Source organism: Hyla sarda, chromosome 7, assembly GCF_029499605.1.
Source record: "Hyla sarda isolate aHylSar1 chromosome 7, aHylSar1.hap1, whole genome shotgun sequence".
Lineage (NCBI taxonomy): Eukaryota > Metazoa > Chordata > Amphibia > Anura > Hylidae > Hyla > Hyla sarda.
Window position 1 is genome coordinate 185,680,232 of NC_079195.1, and position 17,282 is coordinate 185,697,513.

Genomic DNA, 17,282 nt, shown 5'->3' on the forward strand with positions numbered 1-17,282 from the left:
GTTCAGACTTTGCAAATATAGTCTCTAATGGTAACAAGCTGAGGATTTCCTGAGGAAACTCCAAACCAATTGGTGGGGTTAAGGGGAAAAAACTTAAAGTACCTTGTTTCTCACTGCTCCCTGGTTTAGCCCACTTCTATATTGACACCTATTCTACATATCTTGATACAGATCTTTCGTCAATAAATTACACTTTGCTTTCATATAGACACATGTTAATCAAAAACACCACCTGCACTGGTGGTTCATAAATTAATAGTGTATAGATATTGGGATAATAATAGATTTAATATATATATAAAATAACATTCATAAATATGTGGTTCATAGGGCCCTTGTGAAACCACCCCTTAAAATAGCCACAAATAAAATAACATAAATATTACACTGTGTAGGTATTAAATATAGCCAATACGTAGAATACCACCAATTATAGCCACTAGTTATTGGAATTAGATACAATAGTCTAGAATAGCTGAGCTGGTCTTATACAGAATGACTGGAGTAACTTTTCCACAATAAAGTGCATAACTCCAGATAATTGTATTCTATCCAAGTAAATGTCTGTAACAGTTCCAGGCCTGGAAATAAGGTGCAATGAGTGTCTATATATATATATATATATATATATATATATATATGTCTTATCCTTATATCGCACATTCCGGCACAGATAATTATCCAAACAGACAAGATGTTGTACAGGGCGATATCTGCCCGATATCTCTTAGTGATTATAAGAGTGATATAATATTGTCCGACACAGCGATAAGGAGATTGTATTCAACTCTCCCTCCGAAGGATCAATAGATCTGGTGCAGCGCACCTCTCACCTCGTGGGGGCTCTGGGTGTCTGTGAGTAGATAGTTGCGCTGTGTATCTGTAGATGTTGACAGTGCGGCCGGCTGGATTAGGGATCCCCGTATGCTCGCGCTCTCAGTGCTTGACAGCTGTAGCTAGCGTGAAGACTTTGCTAGTAATGCTGAGCTAGATGCAGGATGATGCTCAATGATGTGCTTGGATCACTTTGATCACAGAGGATGGTTCCAGGTGATTGACAACAGCTCTGTATAGGTGGATATTCATGGTAGCGAAAAAATATCAAGCTATAGGTGGTATTACTAGACTTAGTATACAGTGCTAGAAACTGGACGCGTTTCAGAACAAGCCATAGGTTCCTTCTTCAGCAGTAGTTACTGCTCCAACATATTATTATTTTACTTTCCTTGCAATGTTATACAGTAAGCATAGGTGTTGGGTTGGGTGGCTCAGTCTAGCCAGTGCCATTTAGTATCAATTGAGCCGTATCCATTTTTTACTAAATTAATAGTGAACAGGTTAAATTACCCATACACATGCAATAGCTGTTAGGAAACATACACTTGGCTGGCAGCAAGCATTCTTGTGTTCTGAATGAGAGAAGAGGAATAAACCTCAGTTCTCTGAAAACAATAGGATTGTTTATCTGAAATTCGCTATGCCTGATGTGATCTGTCGGGGAAGAGTTGGGAGGCCACCATGTACATTAGACTGTTGGCCCAACCCTGAAAAAAATTTCTTTTTCTAATGTGTACGGGGACCTTTAGAGTATAAGTAGTCTTCTGTATCTATTTATATTTTCATAAATAACCACTTATCCGTAGACCCCTTGCTTAAATACAAATGGTAGCCATACATATTAGAAGCAGATTAATTGATTGAGGGTGCGTTCACACGCTATTTGTTCTTGTGGGTTTTCTGCTGCGTATTTGAAAGTGGGTGGGCACTTCTCGGCTGTCCGTAGCAGATTTTCCGCAGCAGAATTTACATTGCCAAAAATCCGCCGCAGTCCCTACTGACTTCAATGAGGCTTGTGGTGGATTTTCTGCAGTGTAAATTCCTCCGTGGAAAATCTGCTGCAGACAGCCGAGAAGAGCCCGCCCACTTTCAGATACGCAGCGCAAAAACAAATAGCGTGTGAACACACCCTGAATATTTCACAGACCCACCAATACACAATGTAGTCCATATTGGCCATTTCAGTCATTCAGATTGGCCATACATGATCGCTGACACTGGCCGAAGGACAAATATTCTTTCTGGGAATGTTTCGGCAAAGATTTGACATCAACCTGAAAACATTCTTTCATGAACATTTTTTATTGGACAAAGGAAGAATGATCCTTGTCCGCCACAGCATACACAGACTGTCTTTCTAGATAATGGCCGTTTGTCATCCTCACTCTAAAACAAAACAATTATTTATCTAAAGAATTAATGTTTTGCTTGAGATCATCTGTTTTTATCAAACTTAAAGGGGTACTCCGGTGGAAAACTTTTTTTTTTTTTAAATGAACTGGTGCCAGAAAGTTAAACAGATTTGTAAATTACTTCTATTAACAAATCTTAATCCTTTTAGTACTTTTTAGCAGCTGTATGCTACAGAGGAAATTCTTTACTTTTTGAATTTCTGTTTGTGTTGTCCACAAGGCTCTCTGCTGGCACCTCTGTCCATGTCTGGAACTGTCCAGAGTAGCATAGGTTTACTATGGGGATTTTCTCCTGCTCTGGACAGTTCCTGATATGGGCATCAGGTGTCAGCAGAGAGCACTGTGGACAACAGAAATAAAGATTTTCCTCTGTAGCATACAGCTGCTAAAAAGTACTGAAAGGATTAAGATTTTTTTTTTTAATCTGTTTAATTTTCTGGCGCCAGTTCATTTAAAAAAAAAAGTTTTCCACCAGAGTACCCCTTTAATGTAATGTGTATAGAAACCTTTTGCACAGTTTTTTTTTTATTGTTGATTTGTTTCCTGAATTCAAAGTGAAGCTACTTTATAGTCTTTATTAAAAATGTCCTAACATTTAGCTGCTACCTAGAAAAAAAATAGTTAAATTAAAATAAAATAAAAAGTCTGTCAGACTTTCTGCTGTCTGTATTAGGGGAGGATGGGAGGAGGGATTACACTCCATATCAGATAGCAGACAGGGTGCACAGGTTAAAGGACAGCTCACACAGGTTAAAAAGAGAAAAACACAAAAAGTAGTTAGCTGGAGAATCATATAGGCTATGGAGGCATATGGACAAAACGGGGCTTCTTTTGCACCATAATAGGTACAAAGCAAGATAAACAAGCTTGTGAAAGGTGTCCATAGCTTACCCCTGGGTCAATTGAAAATTTTTATTTTTTAATGTTGACTTAAAGTTATCAAGGAATCAAAAAACAGACCTAATTTCTTTCAAAGACCGTTCCCTGTCTGTCTCCAATTTGAGTGTGGTATTACAACTTGGCTCCATTCACTTCAATGAAACTGAGCTGCAGAACAACACCCAACCTGGAGACAGACAGGTAAAGAAATTCTGTTTTTCGATTCCTGGATAACCCCTTTACCGCTCCAACCCCTCCCTCCACCTCCCTGGTCAATATGTGTTTGAATCCCAATCACTTCCATGAAAGAAATGCTGGAGCCACAAGTGACCTTCCCCTGCTGCAGTTTGGACATTTTTTTTCTTGGCAGGACATACTTTTTCTCCCTTGCCTGGTTTCACATTACTAAATTATAGCCTGTGATTGTGAAGTCTGCATTATTCTGATGAAATTATCCTGCACCAATGCCTTATGCATTAAGATGCACCTTCCTTTCGTCTTTTCCCACCATCTTGAATCAATATTACTTTAATATAATAAGCTGCTTTTCTGAATATTTTCTATGCTGGTATATCCCTATTTTGTGCTAATGCTATAACAAATTGGCTTTCCCATCAATATTTGGAGCCTGCATCTTCCAGTAATGTATTATTTCAGTCCAAGTCATTTCTGAATCTTTTAAATGATGACTTATTAGTGTGGGTTTGGTTTCCTAGAATCTAAGCTTTTGCTTCCAGCTACAGCTGATAGTACATGCTGGGATTTGTAGTTTAACAACCACCAGAAATCACTATTGTAGAGGCTTACAGTACCCCCATTAGAATATCATGCCAAAGCATCTGTAATGAATAGACTCAATTAGTAGCATAAGCAACCCGAAATGGAGCTTGAAGACGAGTGGAGTTCTTAGTGCTTGACCTGTGACTGTCAGCAAAGACTATGGCATGAACGTTCCTGTGCATGGGGTGACTGCTGTAAACACTGTGACAAGAAGTTATCTTTGTATTTGTACTAGTTTTTTCTGTCTAAACTGCACCAAAAAGTTTAACGTATCATGTTCCAAAACTGTATAAAAGTTTTAATGGGTGTGCCCCGAAACTTTTAGACACAAAATGATGCAAAATTTGGGGCAAATATACCACTGCTCAAAGCTTTGGAGCAGCCCAAAAAAAATGGAAAAAATGAACCTGATCATATACATATGCTTTGTCTAGCGCCGATATTTCTCTCACAAATACCTTCTATCTGTTGCTCGCTTAGTTTTCATTCTGTGCTCTGGTGGGGGTGTGTCCTCTGATGAAACACCCCCAATAGCACCACCATATTTGTCTTGTATAGCATTTAAGACCACTATAAGGCTGCCACATTTGAAGAGTTGCGCTATTTCTATACCCTGTTCCAAATGATTATACATATGATATTTTTCTCATTTACCTAAATATTTGATGTAAATAGGTCTACATAATTCTCATGTTATCAACCATTTAGAGTACAATTCAAATTTTACTGAACAAACCTCCTCATTTTTACAGTATATTTTTAAACATAAAAAACTTACAATGCACTGTTCCAAATTATTGCACACAGTAAGTTTCAAAACACTTTATAGGTTGTAAAGAACTGAAAATCCTCATTTTTGTTTGCAGCAAATTTACTGAAATCAAAAGCTATTTCAATCAAACTTTTAACAACATTTTAACTTTTTAAACATTTTAACAGGTCACATTACATTTTAACATATGACCCCTTATTTGATTGCACCTTCACAAGTCTTGCATCCATTGAACTTGTGAGTTTTTGGACAGTTTCTGTTTGAATTTGTTCGTAAGATGTCAGAAAAGCCCCCCAGAGCTGCTGTTTGGATGTAAACTGCCTCCCACCCTCATAGATCTTCTGCTTGAGGATGCTCCAAAGGTTCTCAATAAGGTCAGGGGAGGATGGAGGCTCTCTCTCCTTTTATCCCCATAGAAGCCATTGATGCAGAGAGGTATTCTTAGAAGCATGAGATTGCGCATTGTCATGCATGAAGATGATTTTATTACGGAAAGCACAGTTCTTCCTTCTGTACCAGGGAAGAAAGTGGTCAGTCAGAAACTCCACATACTTTGCACAGGTCATCTTTACACCTTCGGGGACCCTAAAGGGGTCTTCCCCTGATTCTGGCCCAAAACATGACTCCTCCACCACCTTGCTGACGTCGCAGCCTTGTTGGAACAGGGTGGCCGTTCCACCAACCATCCACTACTCCATCCATCTGGACCATCCAGGGTTGCACGGCACTCATCAGTGAACAGGACTGCATTGGTTAGTGTTGGTCGAATAGAAGGTTTATGCACAGTTGTTAGACTCTGGAGCAGCTTCACATATCTGTTTGCTGCTATGTAATGGTATTTTAGCAGCTGCTCTCTTGATTCGATGCATGGATCTGGCAGAAATCATCCTCAATGTGCCTTTATCTGCACAAACCCATCTGTGCTCTGAATCATCCACAAATCTCTTAGAAGTGTGATGATCACGCTTAAGTTTTCATGAAATATCTAATGTTTTCATACCTTGTCCAAGGCATTGAACTATTTCACTCTTTTCGACAGCAGAGAGATCCTTTTTCTTACCCATATTGCTTGAAAATGATGCTCTGCTTAATAATGTGGAACACCCACCTTTAGTAGTTTTAATTAACACAGGTGTCCGAGATTTTCTTTTAGTGATCAAAAGAGCCCTGAAACACAATTCCATCCATGAGTTAAACTGAAAAACAAAATATTTAATCTTTGTGACACTTAACCTCTTAAGGTCGCAGGGCGTACCTGTATGCCCTTCGCCCGATCCCGGTATATAACGTTGGGTCAGGCCATGACCCTGCGTCATATCGGGTCGGTCCCGATGGCTAATAAAAGCCGAGACCCTGGGCTAATAGCATGCGACACCGATCGTTGTGCAGTGCGCTATTAACCTTTTAGATGCAGCATTCAGAGTTGATCGCTGCGTCTAAAATGAAAGTGAAAGCTTCCCGGCAGCTCAGTCGGGCTGATCGGGACCATCGCGGTGAAATCGCGATGCCCCAATCAGCTAGAACGCGAGCGGAGGGTGCCTTACCTGCCTCCGTCGCGTCCGATCGGCGATTGATTGCTCCAATCCTGAGATCCGGGCTTGAGCAATCGACCACTGATCACACTGATCATCTCCATGTTAATGCACGGCAATGATCTATGTATAAGATCAGTATGTGCTGTGCTATAGCCACTAGAGGGGGCTATAACACTGCAAAAAAAAGTGTACAAAAAAAAAGTTAATAATTTAACCCCTTCCTTAATAAAAGTAAGAATCACCCCCTTTTCCCATAAATAAAAAAACTGTATAAATAAAAATAAGCATATGTGGTATTGCTGTGTGCAGAAATGTCCGAGCTATAAAAATATATTGTTAATTAAACCGCACAGTCAATGGCGTACGTGCAAAAAAAATTAGTTTCCTGTGTTTTTCGCACTATATTTTTCGCACTATAAGACACACCTGACCATAAGACGCACCTAGGTTTTTTCGAGGAGAACAAGAGAAAAAAACAGCAGCTTGTAGACAGTGCCCCCTTGTAAACAGCAGCCCCCCCCCCCTTTTATAGACAGTGCCTCCTTGTAAACAGCAGCCCCCCCCCCCCTTGTAGACAGTGCCCCCACTTGTAGACAGTGTCCCCACGGTAGTTGCTCACCTGCGGTTGCCACTCTGCTGCCCCTTTCTGCTTTCTGCATTCACGTTCTGCCGTCCTCTTCCCCGTTCTGCCATCCGCATAATGGCAACCTATGGAGGAGCATGTGACATACCAGTCACTCCTCCTTCCTCCGTAGCATTACGCTGGGCGCAGGGGAGGAGGTGCAGTGACGTACGTGTCACATGTTCCTCCATAGGGCGACATGATGCGGATGGCAGAACGGGGATGCGGACAGCAGAACAGCACTGCGCTGCAGCAGGTTTTGGCCTTGGTATCGGGGACATTAAAAGAGTCCCCGATACCATGCAAATGCTGGTTATCGGCACACACATTCGCTCCATAAGACGCACAGACATTTCCTTCCCACTTTTGGGGGGAGAAAAAGTGGGTCTTATGGAGCGATAAATAGTGTATTTTTGGTCACTTTTTATATCATGACAAAATAAATAAAAAGCGATCAAAAAGTCTGATCAATACAAAAATGGTACAGATAAAAACTTCAGATCACGGCGCAAAAAATGAGCCCTGATACTGGCCTTTACACAGAAACATTTTAAAGTTATAGGGATCAGAAGATGACAATTTTAAACGTATGATTTTTTTCAGAAGTACGACAAAATCAAACCTATGTAAGTAGGGGATCATTTTAACCGTATGGACCTTCAGACTAAAGATAAGGTGTCATTTTTACTGAAAAATGCTCTGCGTAGAAACGGAAGCCCCCCAAAACTTACAAAATGGATTTTTTTCTTCAATTTTGTCGCACAATTATTTATTTTTTTCCGTTTTGCCATGGATTTTTTGGTAAAATGACTGCAAAGGCACTGCAAAGTAGAATTGGTGGCTCAATAAATAAGCCATAATATGAAATTTTAGGTGCACAATTTAAAGCGTTATGATTTTTAGAAGGTGATGAGGAAAAAATGAAGATGCAAAAACGGAAAAACCCTGCGCCCTTAAGGAGTTAAATAGAATTTGCATAATTCGGAACGGTGTAAATGGTGAATTAATACATTTTAGAGCTACTGGGCACTCGCATACAGCTCTGTTTATATAAACATCGTGTTTTTTTTGTGAAAGTTATGATGGATCAGTGATCAGATGGATCCCAACAAATTGTGACTGATCCCATTGAATTAAAGGGGGACTAGACTGGGGATAAATTGGCCATAGACATGACAGTTTTCGACCGATACAGATCTATGACTTACGATTGGTTCAGACAGGATCCTGAATGGCTATGGAGATCTCTCTAGGTTTTCATCATCCGCCTGATCTGTCTTTATAAGCATACGTCTGACAGTAATACTAAGCTTCAGTTCTACTTTCCCAGATCCCCAGCTAATGTTCCTCATGAAATCCTCTATTATGCCCAACCATTTAGATGTGCTGCATGTCTTTGTTATGACGGATGAACACACAGACATATTGTGCATAAAATTGCTTATGGGAGCTCATCGGAGCCTTGTTGCTCAGAACGCCCGAAGCGGCGTTAGCGGTTTATCTCTAGCTTATTGACATTGATTGTCTAATTACGGGAGCCAATAGGAGATTCTATTCACAGAGACTTAGTCCAGATGATTTATATAAAGAGCGACAACCAACTTGAAAATAATTCCTAAACCAAGTGAAAATTAGTTTTAGGTTTGTGGATGATTTGTTAACTATTAGTGGGTGGAATCAGCATGTGCTTTATTGTATAGGACACAGTAGGTTATTCTATCCCCTGATATCTTCTGCAGTTGAGTTCCTGGCTGTTATTTTTGGGGACTGCAAGTACAGCGGTATTGGGGGGCAGTTGCAGGTATTCTGCAGCGTGCTGTGCCACAATACATTTCATTGTAAATTTATTTCAGGTTGTGGCTTCCTCATTAAAGTTAATTGGGGAAATCTATAACATGAATAGATACGACGGTCAGTTTCTATGCAGATCACTTTTAAGGTCTCATTCACTTAATGTTTCTCTTAATGCACTGTGGATTTTCAACCCTCAAATCTGTATGTGAAATGTGCAGTGTATCCGTCCTATGTAGAGTTCAAAATGTAGGGCGGCACATGGACTGGCGTGGTGCACGAGGAAAATTGATAAGGTAAACTGAAATAAATCCCGGCACTCACTCTTCGTATCATGCAGAATGGATCTTTATTCACGCATGCGTGAATAAAGATCCATTCTGCATGATACGAAGAGTGAGTGCCGGGATTTATTTCAGTTTACCCTATCCGTCCTATGTGACCATACCATACCAAAAGGTATATGGATGTTGTATATGTGATCCCCCCACTATGGAACCCCTTCAATAAGTGAGAGCAGAAAGCTGCTGGAAATAGCATCTCTTGCTGTGGCTGACCCCGGCCCTCCCATTACCTTCTTGTGAATGAACAGTATTTATTACTACATTTTACAGTTCTGAAGGCAGCAACTTCTTACATGCCGGCTGTTAGTATAGGTGGCTGAAAGCACAAAATCTCTTAATAAAATAATAGATCATTTCATACCGGGACAGGCGTCATGTCTGATAAAATATGTCCCCAAGGCATCGCTGTCACTGCAGCATTTTTGGGTATGATTGATTTCCTAATTTTCAAGGGACATATTTAGCTCCATTCATTGTAAAAGCATCTTGATGTTTAGAGAGTATTTATTCCAAAGTTCAGAAAAAATACCAGGCTGTACTGAAGTATTGTAACATGTTATTTTTTATGGTAGACAGTTACCTTGGTCTCCTCTATATGACAGAAGCTCAGTGACACCAATAATGGCAGCCAGTGAATGGCACTAGGGGTTTTCCCACAATATTTAAATCATCTAGAAATGCAAGCCTTCTCCTACTTCTGTACTTGTCATTGATTTTCTTCATGAACCAGGGGGCTCAGGATATGTACTGCTAAAATGGTCACCATTGTTTCAAACAACTTCCCTAGCATTGATAGCAGACCAGGGCTGCTTATATGATGTTACCCCATTTTGAGGTCTTATCCACTTGGCACCTGTATAGTCATCATAATGATCAGCAGGTTATTACTTACACTAGGCCAGCTTCCTGCTAGCATAGCACCTTACAAAACCATCATCAATTATCATTAATAATCCCCTACATTTCCCACATGCGATATGTAGTAATGTACTATAAATCATCCTCCAGCATAGTGTAAGCCTGTTCAGTCCATTGCGCTTTTTTCAAGAACTAAATATGTCATTCTAGAAGAAAGGAGTAGGTGCTGTCATTAGATCAGCCAGAGAAGTAAGGTAAAGGAAGTCCAAGTATAAGTACTGCTGGCAATCGGTCAAGCTCTGGTCCCATTCTCTGAAATTGAGAATTAGCAGTGCACCATGAAGGAGGGTTTCTCATTACAGGGCAGGGAAATTGAACACTTTCTACTAGTTTTCCCCATAAATTACAGCTTATTGTTGAAGATCTCAGCAGGAGGACACTTTAACATTTAGGAATTGTCCAAAGTGGAAAACCCCTTTAGGGTAGGGTCACTGTGGATAAACAGACGGCAGTCACAAGAGCAAGCTCCCTGCTGCGGCTAGGTATCTCTTTGTATCTACTTGTAGAAGTCCTTTGCGCTACGAGCGGACACCCAGAACTCCCCTGCCGCAGAAGGGAGCTTGCTCTTGTCACTGCCATCAGCGCATCCATAGCGTGAAATGCACTGTGGATGCGCTCCTTGTGACCCTACCCTTAGGGTGTACTCACATGTACAGTATCCTGCACGGATTTTATGCTGCAGATTTCAGTGTAAACTAAATGGCTGAACACAGCCTTAAATCTGTACGTGTGAATACACCCTGAAAGGTTTCCAACAAACATGGTGTTTGTATTTTTTTAACATTATCGTCAACGAATAATGCTACAATCGGTGGGGATCTCCTTGAATAGCATTTTAATATAACAAATTTGACATGTTCTGTATTGGCACTTTTTTTCATCTCAAGACTAAGTGCAGTATCTGAAAAAACTCTTACACCTTCTGTTTTCTCTGAAGGGCTTCTTCAGCAAACGTCTAAAAGGCTCCATAAAGAGGACGAAGAGTCAGTCAAAGCTGGACAGGAACACAAGCTTCCGCCTCCCGTCATTGCGGCCCGCAGACACTGACAGGTAAGATTGGCCGAGCCTGTTTGGATGATGTGTATGGCAATTTAGTGCAGCCCTGGCATACTGCTGCTCCTCTCTTGTGTGACCCAGTCTTTTCGTCTCCCATTGCTGAGTGATGTATAGCTCCATAAATCTGGCACATGGAGAACTGGCCAGAGCCTTATTAATTTGCAGAGTTATTGCCAGGATATAAAAATACTTGTGACAAGCATCTCATGGGACCATGTCTACATGTAAAATATATTGAAGAAGATTTATACACTCTTTGCGGGATGAAGGTGGGTTTATGGCGGCAATTATCTGACTAATTGGGCTGAATATGATACAGACAGGTCCAGGGCTGTGGCAGAGTACAGAATTGTTGTCTCTCTTACATTTTATACCTTGTCTACTTGTTTTATTAGCTGTATTAATCATAAGACAATAAAAGAATCATAATTCAATTTGGGAAATATAATGTATTGATCCTGAGTTACAGCCTGTAATATAGTCCAGAGCCTCATTCACGAGTCTCTAGGCTTCAGAGCTGAAACCTCCCAAAATTCTTAGCTGTCCAAATGTTGGCTCTGAAGATGCCGTTGTGATTTAAATTGTTAAATGTGTACTTTTTGTAACAGGAATGTATGCCAGTACTGCAGATAAAGGTTACAGCTAAAGTGGCGTTTCCTTGGCCCATAGTGAACATTTTTCCTCCTGTTAGGAACCAGCCATTTGTCACCTACTTCCTTCCAGTGACATCACTAAAGTAGCATAATATCATAGTTTGTAAGGCTGGAAAAAAATAACATCCAGTTTAGCCTGTTAGATTGAGTTCACACCTGCGTCAGAGCTCTTTTTTTCTCCAGTAATTTAAACAGACTTGATTAGCAGAGCTCCTCTGATGAAGCTCATTGCTGATGTGATCCCACAGTGTTGATTCAGAGAAAGGCAAAAAACACCCATGGGATAGAAGCCCATGTTCCTCATTTTAGACTGTCTTCACATCAGAAAATGACCCTATGATTTTGATAAATGTGAGAGAACCAACAATCATTATACCAACACTACAGTGTAAAAGAAACTGGGGGCCGGCACTTGCAGGACTAGTGTATGAAGATCTGTATCAGGGACTGGATAAGGCAAGCCTGAATAAAACTAGGTTGCGGCGGTGCAAAGTCCAAACAGAGCATAAACAATTAACAGAAGTAAAAGACATGGGACTGCACTCACCAGGCAGGCATACCGGCTAGAAGAAGCGCAACCTTTGCGTTAAACAGTTGGTTCCACAGCCCCTGCCTCCCCGTGATGTACGCCTGCGACTTCGCCAAGCAATAAAGAATCCTTAGATGGTGAGTGCAGTCCCATGTCTTTAACTTTTCTTAACATACTACAGTTTATTTCCACTGAATCCATTGATTTTAATGGACTGAACATAGTCTAATAGCGAATACATTTCACACGTAAGCCCGTAAATTAGTTTTGTGGGACTCCAAACGTGACCACCTACATTTTTGAGTTCTGCAAAAAGACGTCCTATGCTCACAAATGTACCACACAGCTAGTTATTAAACTATGTTTGGTCCATTGAAATTAGTGGATCTTTGGATGGGGGGGGGGGGTACATTGAGGTGGTATACATCTGCATACTGTGTGTGTGTGTGTGTGTGTGTAGGGGTTCCAGCATATACCACAAGTGTAGGCTAGTTTCTAGATGTAAACTTAGAGGGAAAAAATCCTACCCGATTCCAGTCTGGCAATCAGAATCAGTGACCCTTCTCCAGAATCTCATAAATATAACCTGTAATGTTATTACTCTCCAGAAATAAATCTGAGACCCTTTTGAACTCTTTTAGAGAGTTAACCAAGCTCACTTCCTCTAACAAGATTCCCTAATTTCACTGCTTTAACAGTAAAGAACCCCCTATTGTAGAGGATGCCCCCCTGTTATATATATACAATCCTGGGTATAAATGGATTATGGGAGAGGTCTCTGTATTGGCCCCTGACTTATTTATATGTAGTTATTAGGTTGACCATTGTTCATCTCTTTCTACGATTCTGATAATTTTATGGTAATCTATAATCCAAAATCTCATACTTCAACATTTCATTGATGCAAGGGGTGAATGGTGGCTGATACCAGTGTACATTAATATGCGCTAGCACATCATAATGTTATGGGTTATTGGATCACAAGCCAAAGGATATACTGTATGTATACAAAACACTACCAACCTATCGTAAGGAGGATGAAATGTCCCTGTGCAGTGAACATTCCATCCACTTATTGGTCACTTAGTAAAATCTATCCAGGCCTTCAGAAATGTTGCAGGTACCATATCTTTGCTCTTATTAGTTGCTACATATTTTTAACACTAAAAGTAGTCACCTGACAGGATTCTGTCCTGGAGATCTGGGTGGAGCTGAGGGTGCAATAATAACTTCTGTAAAATGGAGTGAAAGTAGCTACAAGTGCATCAGCAGGGATACTTTTTTATTATATATATTCTGCTGACAGCCCTATATAGGGGATGAGTTGAAAGAGCTGAGAAGAGTGGCTGGGGAAGCGCTTAATGCAGGTAGCTCTGGCATTAAACGTGAAGGACCCGCCCCTAGGACACTCGACTGTCAAGGCCATTAAAACTAATTGTTCTTAGTTATGTATCCTCCTCTCCTCATCATCTATACAAATTTGTCAGCAGTAGTGAGGTCTAAAAACTACTGACAGATTCACTTTGAGAATCTCTGGATTGTTAAAAGGAATGTGTCACCATTTTATGTTTTTAATTGGGGATTGACCGATATCGATTTTTTTTTTAGGGCCGATACCGATAATCTGCGACCTTTCAGGCCGATAGCCGATAACTTATACTGATATTCCGGTATAAGTTATCGGCTATTACACCCCCCCCCCCCCCCCCCGGCCCCGCAGATCAATGATTTAAAGCGGGCGCTTTAAATCAATGAACTGCAGTGGCTTTTGCGGGGCCAGAGACCACCGCCGCCCGCTTCTTTCCCCCTGCCTGTCCTGAGGTCCTGCCTAGTCCAACCACCACTGCTGCCCCATTGCCTCCCCCATCCCCGGTTTTATAATTACCTTTTCTCGGGGCCCGGGGTCCGCGCTACTTCTGGCTGTGGCGTTGTCCTGAGCTGTCACTGTGCGCACTGATGGTGACGTAGCGTTGAGGAAGTCACTTGTCATTGCGCAGTGCACAAGACGCCGCAGACGTTGCAGGAGCCAGCAGTAGCGAGGGGCCCCGGTAACAGGTAATTATAAAACCAGGGATGGGGGAGGCAATGGGGCAGCGGCGGCGGTCTCTGGCCGGGGAGGCAGGGCGGGGCATTATCAGCAAGGTAATTGCCGATACCGATAATATTTATTAATAAAGTGTGTACTGGGGGCTGCCATTACTGTAGCCTATGTTTGGTGTGCCACTTAACAACACCTACACAGTTGCTTTATGGCAGGCACAGGGCATAAGAACGTTAAGATTGAGGGTGTCTCATAGAAATGCATGGGCTGCTTGCTGCACATGTGCATAGCACAGGCTAGGTGAAATGAAAGGGGGAGCCAGCACCATTTTCTTGAAGTCCCTGAGGAGCAGTTGTCCTATCGAGACCTCTAGTCTGTTCTTTACCACTCTTCAGCCTCCAACAAAATGGTGACAGTGGAATTGAAAAAACTATAAAAAAAAAAATAAAAAAAACTCCACCCTCTCCTTTTGCACATAGAGAGTGGAGGAAGGTAGACGGGCGAGGTCTAATTTGCAGCAGTCAGACAAGTTGCTTGCTTTCACCAGATTCCTCATGTTAGCTCCCTCTGCTGGTCAACATTGGGAGATAAGACAAGTTATGTAATTTTTCATATTTTGTGACACGTAAAGATTTTTACAAATATTTCCAAGAATTAAAAAAAAATATTTCCCAAAAATGTTTTAAAAATGAGAAAAAAAATTTTAATCTCTAAAAAAAAAATAATAATCACATTTGGGGACACATTCCCTTTAAGGCTGGGTTCACACCACGTTTTTCAAATATGGTAACCGTATACAGTTTTCCACAAAAAAACGTATACGACCGTATCCGAAACCGTATGCATAGAGAATGCATTGTAAACCGTATTCCAAATGTTGTGTACGGTTGCATCCGTTTTGCCTCGGATACAGTTTTGCCGATTTTTCAACCGTAGGCAAAAACGCTGTCGACCACGTTTTTGCCTCCGGTTGGAAAACCGTATGCGAACCGTATGCGGTTCTTTTAACATTGCTGTCTATGAGAACCGTACACAGAATTTCAGAATACGGTTGTATACGGTTTTTCTAATCCGTTTTTGGAGTTGACACATGCGCAGATTGGAATTTCAATAGAACAATAGTAACTTTATTAAATTGCTGGAAAACTGATTCCAACAAATAGCAAAACCGCGCGCAAAAACTGATGCAAACGGATAGAACCGTACGGGGAAAAACCGTATACGTTTTAATTTGGAGTCATTCGGTTGTATAAGGTTGCATACGGTTTTTGCCATACGGTTTTTAGCGGAAAACCGTATACGGTAACCGTATTTGAAAAACGTGGTGTGAACCCAGCCTAAGCCGGCATTTTACTGTGGTTCACTCTTATATAAGTACACAGGTATGTTTCTGTGATTCGACAAGGATTTAGTGCTTGTAGCAATGAATTTTGTGTCTGTGAAGATGATGCAGTAAATTGAGGTCAATAAAATGGGGTGTTGTTAGGGTTCGACCGATATCATTTTTTTTAGGGCCGATACCGATAATCGGTGCAGGTTAGTGCCGATAACCTAGCCGATAACTTATACCGGAATATCGGTATATTTATCCCCCCGCGACACCGCTGCAGATCATTGATTTAAAGCGGGCGCTTTAAATCAATGAACTTCAGCGGCTTTTGCGGTGCCATAGACCACCGCCGCCACCCGCTTCTCTCCTCCTACCTGTCCGGGGGTCCTGAGTCCTATCACCGCCACCGTACCCCCCACCGCCGCACCGCTCCGCATCCCCTTCTGCCCCACCGCGCCACTTCGCACCCCCCACTGCACCGCCCCGGCCCCATTGCCTCCCCCATCCCCGGTTTTATAATTACCTGTGCCCGGGGTCCACTCTACATCTGGCTCCGGTGGCGTCCTCCTGAGCTGTCACTGTGCGCACTGATGGTGATGTCACATCGCGTCACTCGTCATTGCGCACAGCGTAACGCAGGACGCAGCAGGAGCCAGAAGTAGCGTGGACCCCCCCGGGAATAATATCTGCCAAACCGATAATCGGTCGATCCCTAGTTGTTGTATCTGTCTCTGATATCTCCATTGAGTGTATGCTAAGATTTCTCTTCAGTATAGAATGGGCTAGGTTCATATCTGCGTTGGAGGCTCTGTACGGTGCCTCTGCATTAGATTCTGTACAAGAGCAGTAAACTGAGCCGGACGGTATACTGATGGACATCAACGGATCCCAAAAGACCACATTGACTGTAATAGGTTCGTTGGTTTTTGTCATTTTACTGTATAGTAGAAGGACAAAAAAAAAATACTGCCTGCTATGCTGGACATGATTCTGAAAGGGAAGCCCCAAATGGAGCCTCTGAGGCAGATGTAAACATAGCTGCATATATATATATATATATATATATATATATATATATATATACACACACAGTGATCCCTCAACATACGATGGTAATTGGTTCCAATTGCACAATCGTTACTTGAATCCATCGTATGTTTTGCAATAGTAAAATTGAATGTTATACTGAAGTGTCCCCGCCTCTCCAGACAGTCACCGCTGCCCTGGATCGTCGCTCTCAATCGCCATCATCACATCGCTGCGCATGCCGCACCTATTGGATGACGGGACGGCGTGCGCGGCCATGTGATGGCGACAAAGGAGAGCGATGGCTATGCAGTGGAGCCTGAAGAGGACGGTCCGGAGCGGCGCGGACAGGTGTGTGACACTCACCGGAGCACACTGGGCACATTAAATGGCTATCTGGCAGCAGCTTAAGCAGTCAGCTCTGCCGGATAGCTGTTTATGCAATGACCCTGACATAAAAAAGCATTGTATGTTGATGCAGCCTTCTGAGAGGCCATCGTATGTTGAAATTATCGTAGGTCGGGGGATCACTCTATACTTTTCCCAAGACTTAAATTCATTACAACCTATAGAGCTCGATTACAAAGGGTGCAGTGAATCTTTTCTTTCAGAGTGTATTCCCACCAGCTAGACGTTGTTTATTGCCTTTTGTTGTATAGCATCACCCTCCTCCCCACCCTCTAGGCCACGCTGAGAGTCTAAACTCCTTACTCATGGTAGCTTGCCCCAGCTTTTCTGTTAGGCGAATTCCGCAAAT

The 17,282-nt window shown here is 41.8% G+C and overlaps 1 protein-coding gene across 14 annotated transcripts in view; it reads left to right on the top strand.

The window, feature by feature from the left end:
• The window catches only part of RASAL2 (RAS protein activator like 2), a 394,529-nt gene that overhangs the window by 306,378 nt on the left and 70,869 nt on the right, over window positions 1-17,282 (top strand). For all 14 annotated transcript variants that reach the window (XM_056531799.1, XM_056531795.1, XM_056531790.1 and 11 more), the window contains one exon: window positions 10,828-10,940. In XM_056531799.1, the coding sequence (XP_056387774.1) occupies window positions 10,828-10,940 (113 nt within the window). The remainder of the gene's footprint in view (window positions 1-10,827; window positions 10,941-17,282) is intronic.